The sequence below is a fragment of the Arachis ipaensis genome, chromosome B05 (genome assembly GCF_000816755.2).
Source record: "Arachis ipaensis cultivar K30076 chromosome B05, Araip1.1, whole genome shotgun sequence".
NCBI lineage: Eukaryota > Viridiplantae > Streptophyta > Magnoliopsida > Fabales > Fabaceae > Arachis > Arachis ipaensis.
The window spans coordinates 5,897,419-5,904,622 of NC_029789.2; the positions used below are offsets into that span (position 1 = coordinate 5,897,419).

The 7,204-nt window shown below is 39.2% G+C and overlaps 1 protein-coding gene across 1 annotated transcript; it reads left to right on the forward strand.

Moving 5' to 3' along the window:
- On the forward strand, positions 840 to 5,194 carry LOC107642661 (leucine-rich repeat receptor-like serine/threonine-protein kinase BAM1). Its single transcript, XM_016346079.2, is given in 3 exon segments — positions 840 to 2,097; positions 2,100 to 3,707; positions 4,428 to 5,194. Coding segments are annotated over 3 exon segments (2,988 nt in total). The 5' UTR covers positions 840 to 1,193; the 3' UTR covers positions 4,904 to 5,194.

Sequence of the window (7,204 nt, forward strand, 5' to 3'; positions counted from 1 at the left end):
CCTTTTCTACTTCATTTCCTTAGTTGTTTCATGGCTTGACTTCACTTCACTTCTTCTCAAGTTTTCACCACCCTAATAATAATTTTGACATTTTAATTCAAAAAAATGTCAAATATGCTAGATGGTCAATTTACTGTGTATGCAAATGGTTATTTTAATTTTTAATTGGATTGTTATTTTATTCGATTCAGTTTAAGTATATACAATTAACAAATGTTGAAATATCATTTCATTAGGTAGTCGGATGATTATTTTAATAACTACGTGAATGATTGTTTGTTAGCTGGTGAGAAATCTTCTAATATCAGAGAGGTGGAATGATTGATGAGGGTGGGGTGGCAGATAGTTGAGGGGGAGAGGAAGAAGGTGTTTGAGTAAATTCTTTTGGTAAATTAGAGTTGAGATGGTTAATATTTTAAAATAACTGTTTGAATTTTTTTTTCCCCTTATATTGAGCTAAATTCAAAATCAATTGTATACATTGTCAAGATTCTTCATTGTCTCCCTAGCAGAGCCATTTATAAATCGACCATTAGTTAAAAACAAAATTCTGAGTCATAGATAATAAATGAAAAATTAATAAAGTGGTTCAAATAAATTATAAATTATAATTTTGTAATAATGCAGATATCCTTTTTTTTCTTGTCATGGACAGATATCCTAAAGTAGGACTTTCGGCCCTTAAGCCCATCATTTGAAAAACAGTGGAAAAGGCTAAAGAAACGGAGAGATGAACAGTAAAACTTTTGGAACAACACAATAAAATTTGACGACAGACAAAGAAAAAATTGAATAGAACAAGTGTCCAAAGTGTGACACAGAGAGACCAATCAGCGAAGAAGAGGTTACATTTTTTCTCCTTTGGTTTACTGAGAGGTTCTTGGTTTTTGAATGGATGAGTGAAATAGTAGGTTCTTCTGATACGTACAAGAATGATTATTAATTTCCATTGGAATGTGAAGCATATCATAGATACATATAACAACTCCCTCCTAACATTAACAATCGTCAAGAATAAAAAGCAAAAAGTAGTAGAATTGAATATCCGCATCCATATCCATATTATATTCACTTTTTTTAAGACCTCAAACTAACACTCCTTCAGCTTGAGCTGAGTGAGTGCTTCTCTTTCTAGTTTCTACCTACGCCACCACTCACACCATTCAACCACTTTCTCTTCTTCCTTGAAAAAAATGCGTCTCCTTTGCTTTCTTGTGGTCTTGTTACAGCACTACCATCAAACCCTCTCCGCAACCATGTCGGAGAACCGTGCTCTTCTCTCTCTCAGAGCCGCCATCACTGATGCAACCCCTCCCTCTCTCTCTTCCTGGAACGCCACCACCCCATACTGCTCCTGGCTCGCCGTAACCTGCGACCACCGCCGCCACGTCATTGCCCTCGACCTCACTGGCCTCGGCCTCTCTGGTACTCTCTCCGGCGATGTCTCCCACCTCCCCTTCCTCTCCAACCTCTCTCTCGCCGATAACACCTTCTCCGGCCCCATCCCGCCATCCCTCTCGTCACTCTCCGCACTCCGATTCCTCAACCTCTCCAACAACGGCTTCAACGGAACCTTCCCCGACGAACTCTCTCGCCTCAACAACCTTCAAGTTCTCGACCTCTACAACAACAACCTCACCGGACAGCTTCCTCTTGCCGTCACTCAGATGCAGAACCTCCTGCATTTGCACCTAGGTGGCAACTACTTCTTCGGCCAGATCCCACCCGAGTACGGAAGCTGGCACCGTCTCCAGTACCTGGCTGTTTCCGGCAACGAGCTCGCTGGACCTATCCCGCCGGAGATTGGGAACCTCACCAGCCTCCGTGAGCTTTACATTGGCTACTACAACACCTACACCGGCGGCATTCCGCCGGAGATCGGAAACATGTCGGCGCTGGTTAGGTTCGACGCTGCCAACTGTGGATTAACCGGGGAGATTCCACGGGAGATTGGAAAGCTCCAGAACCTCGACACTCTGTTTCTTCAGGTGAATGCGCTTGCAGGTTCACTGACGAGAGAGATTGGGAATTTAAAGAGCTTAAAATCATTGGATTTATCCAACAACGCACTTTCCGGCGAGATTCCGGCGAGTTTTGCGGAGGTGAGTTACCAGCATTGGAAGTGCTTCACCTTTGGGAGAACAACTTTACCGGAAGCATTCCTCAGGGTTTGGGAAACAACGGGAAGCTCATCGACGTTGATCTTTCTTCCAACAAGCTGACTGGGACGCTTCCTCCTCACGTGTGTTCCGGTAACCGCCTTCAGACTCTGATAACTCTCGGTAACTTTCTCTTCGGTCCAATCCCTGAATCGCTTGGCAAGTGTGAATCCCTCAATAGGATCCGAATGGGTGACAATTTTCTCAATGGTTCAATCCCAAAGGGTCTCTTCGGCCTTCCGAATATCTCGCAGGTTGAGCTTCAGGACAATCTTCTCACCGGTCAGTTCCCTCAAGCTGATGCTTTCTCTGTGAATCTCGGTCAGATTAGTCTTTCTAACAACCAGCTTTCTGGGCCGTTGCCACCTTCCATTGGGAACTTTTCCGGCATGCAAAAACTCCTCCTTGATGGCAACAAGTTCTCTGGTCCGATCCCACCGCAGATTGGGAGGTTGCAGCAGCTGTCCAAAATTGATATCAGCCACAATCTTCTCTCGGGTCCTATCCCGAAAGAGATTAGCCAATGCAAGTTGTTAACTTTCGTTGATCTTAGCCGAAATGAGCTCTCTGGTGAGATTCCTAACGAGGTCACCGGAATGAGGATACTGAATTACTTGAACCTCTCCAGGAACCATCTTGTTGGTAACATTCCTTCGTCCATATCCACAATGCAGAGCTTGACTTCTGTTGATTTTTCGTATAACAATCTCTCTGGTTTGGTTCCTGGCACCGGCCAATTCAGCTACTTCAACTACACCTCTTTCCTTGGAAACCCTGATCTCTGCGGACCCTATTTGAGTCCTTGCAAGGATGGTTCTGGCAGTGGTGGCCACCAAAGTCATGCTAAAGGCCATCTCTCTTCTTCTTTGAAGCTTATAATTGTGATAGGATTGCTTGTGTTCTCCATTGTTTTTGCAGCAGTGGCAATCTTAAAGGCTAGGTCTTTGAAGAAGGCAAGCGAGGGTCGCTCTTGGAAATTGACTGCATTCCAACGTTTGGACTTCACGGTGGATGATGTTTTGGATTGCTTGAAAGAGGACAACATAATAGGGAAAGGAGGTGCAGGCATTGTGTACAAGGGCGCAATGCCGAACGGGGAGCAGGTTGCTGTGAAGAGGCTTCCAGCTATGAGTAGAGGCTCTTCTCATGATCATGGATTCAATGCGGAGATTCAGACATTGGGGCGGATCCGACACAGGCACATTGTTAGGTTACTAGGTTTCTGTTCTAACCATGAGACCAATCTTTTAGTGTATGAGTACATGCCCAATGGAAGTTTAGGTGAAGTTCTTCATGGGAAGAAAGGGGGGCATTTGCATTGGGACACAAGGTACAAAATTGCTGTGGAGGCTGCAAAGGGTCTTTGCTATCTACACCATGATTGTTCACCTCTCATTGTTCATCGAGATGTGAAATCAAACAACATACTTCTTGATTCTGGTTTTGAAGCTCATGTTGCTGATTTTGGGCTTGCCAAATTCTTGCAAGATTCTGGAGCATCTGAGTGCATGTCCGCAATTGCCGGATCATATGGATACATAGCCCCAGGTAACGGTCAAGTCCAACAACATAATAGTTGATGAATTATAACTTCTTAACTTGAATTTAATGTTACAAATTTCCTTATTTTCCCTATCACTAGTTTACATTTAATCATTAATGCTCAGACTATGTCTCTTTGACTCAACATTATGGTTTAGGTGTAGATATCGTGGCTATTCTTATGACTCTTAATCAACTATTAGTGCGATGTGGTTTATTTATCTTAACTGTGATTTTCTGTCTAACAATTCTCTCTTGATTAGTCCCCTAGTTTGGTCAATTTCTAAGATAAGTGCTGAAAGTAAATGTTAGGTAGCTCAGCAGGTAGACGATTCTTTTGAATCTTGACCATAACCACACACCTATAGCTAGATAAATTTAAGTTCTATGTTAATTCAAATCAGGAAACTGTTGCTGATTGCCGCTAAAATGTTACATAAAACGGTCAACTCTACTGTGTACTGATTTAATTCACCGGAAATGCTTGGTAATCAAAGAAAATCAGCCAAAAACAGCCATAACTTACTTTATTTAGCATTTATTAATTGTTGCGACAATTAATGAATGCTAAATAAGGCAAGTTCTGGCTGTTTTTTTGTCTCCCTAGCATTACCCTTAATTCCCCCCGAAAACATTTTTTATTGCAGTTTGTAATTATTACAGTTTGTAATTAATGTGGCTGCTTGTTTAAGTATGATATAATCAAAATTTAATATGTTACTGCAGAGTATGCCTACACATTGAAAGTCGATGAGAAGAGCGATGTGTACAGCTTTGGTGTGGTCCTTTTGGAGCTCATAACAGGGAGGAAACCAGTTGGAGAATTCGGAGACGGTGTGGATATTGTGCAGTGGGTGAGGAAAATGACAGACTCTAACAAGGAAGGAGCTCTCAAAGTTCTTGATCCAAGGCTTCCCTCAGTTCCCCTTCATGAGGTGATGCATGTTTTCTATGTAGCAATGCTGTGTGTTGAAGAACAAGCAATAGAGCGTCCAACTATGCGTGAAGTTGTTCAGATTCTCACAGAGGTTCCAAAGCCTCCTGGGTCTAAACAAGGAGACTTAACAATTACAGAGTCATCTTTGTCTTCATCAAAAGCATTAGAGTCTCCAAATGCAGCCTCAAATGATCATGAACATGAACATGAACATGAGCATGAACACCCCCCTCAATCTCCACCAACTGATCTTCTAAGCATTTGAAGTGTTATCACTTATCAATGTGCTATATGTTTGAGTCATATGGGGATGATTCATTAATTGTAGTTCAAGTTTCCCTTGGGTTGGGTTATGATAGTTATTTATCCATTTAGTTTCTTTTCTTTTCTTTTAATCTGTTCTTTCTGTGTTTGTTCATGGGAGTTGGGGGTTTCTCTAACTTTAAGGTGGTTAATGTATGGATTTCAGTTTCTAATGGTTGAATTTGTACAGTAGGTTTGATGAGCTATTTTAATGATTTTCTCTCTTATATAAAATTCACTGCCTTCACCATCATGATCATGCTAGTAATGCTTTTATGGGACTGCTGGTTCTGTGAGCAAAGGTGAACATCAAGAGGGAAGGGTGATAGTACTGTTTTTTTGGGAGTATCAATGACAGGTAAGGTGAAAGGGACACTCAATCACACCAAGGACCAAGGTCTGTTGGCCATGAATGAATGTCCATGTACTATGCATGGTTTTAATGTTTTTTTCATAATATTATAATAATATTACTATTGATGATAACAATTGATGAACTGAACCCTTTGAATGAGTGGATAGGTACAGAAAGAGCAGTGTGTAGTAACTGATTCATTGCCCATGCGATGAGGCCTTTTCCTATGTGAGGGGTTCTTGTCTTTTTCTCTTTTACTGTATTAGTCTATTAGATTAAACAAAGAGATTAATTTTACATAATCATATTTTTATCTTATAATATTAGCATAAGGATAACTCAAGAGTTGTGGAAGAGTGGACCATGATGACTTACCGTTCAGAAATAAGGGGTAGATGAAAGGTATCCACGTGATGCTAGCAACAAAATATTGATTTGATGTGAAATCCAAGTGGTCCTTCATTCTGTATTCATCTCGAGACAAATTTTCCTTGTTTTTAAGTAACATTGAAACAGTGGCTTGTTCTTGGAGATTCAAATTTTCTATAGTTAGTATCCAAACAAACCCCTTTGCATGGATGCATTAGTTGGTGAGGGTCGCTTTGGTTAGAGTTAGCATGGAATTAGGCTGGTTGGTACATAATGTAATAACAAAGGAAAAGACATATTTGTAAGTTAAGAAATTTTGGCTATAATATAACTTGCCCTCTGCCATTTCCTGAAAGGAAAACAAGGACAATTTAAAATTCTAGTACTTTATCGGTTGGGGTTGTTGTATCCCCTATCATCATCTGTATTATAAAGGCTGCGTTTGTTTATAAAGACAGGACACTGAAATAGGATACAGAGACACTAACAAGAGACACAACTTATTTTTTATTATTTCTTTTATTATTCTTATTATTTTTTCATAATTATATTTTTTATTATTATATTTTTTATCTCAAATTTTTTGAATGAAAAAAAATGAGAATAAATTGGATTTTCATAATTTGTTCTAGTTTATCACCAAACAGAATACAAGAACACAAAATTTTATGTCTCTGTCCATCAGTGTCTTATCATGTCCTGTTCTCCGTGTCTTATCTTGTTCTGTTCTTAAAAATAAACACAGCTAAAGTCTAATATAATGACGCTAATTTTCAGGGGGGAAGGATTTTCTCATGAAGATGCGTTTGGTTCCTAACTCCAAAATTACAATTCATGCAAACAGCTTAATTTTAAATTGGTGAAAACTCAGGTGCAGTTAATTTTATGTGAACTTGATACTTAACAGCCGTTATATGATAATTTAGTCAAACTTGTTAAATTATTTAACGATTTTCATCTATTAACTTCACATGAAATTAATTCCGTCTGAGTTTCCACCTTTTAAACTGAGTTATAGTTATGTCATATGTGTAAAGATTAACTGTGAGTAGTATATCAATGTACGCTTTATTCACTAGTACATGTTATTTAATAATAAACAAGATATGAATCGACCCAATATTTCTTTATGCTTAATATGTATCTATTAATACTTTTCCTCTTATAAGGACTGAGGCAATTGAGCAATAAGTGAAGTGCAAGGTTGTACTTGTAAAATGACCAGCTTGTTTAATTCGACCTGGCTTTGAACATTTATGGCTTCCGTTGAATTTTATAAATCAAACTAAGATATTAAAGAACATGTTCAGGGTAAAGGGCAGGCCAAAGTGATTATGAATACTCAACAGCAACTTAAATGATCAGCGAGAAAGTTATTTCTTGATTCAGACGGGCTACTTAGAAGTTATGATTTCTTACTATGTATGAGCAGCATTAATAGTCCAAATTAAGGTACCAGATACATGAGTAACCGTGCAACTATTGCTATACAATTATATTAAGTGTATATACAAAAATCAGTTATTTATATAGAATATG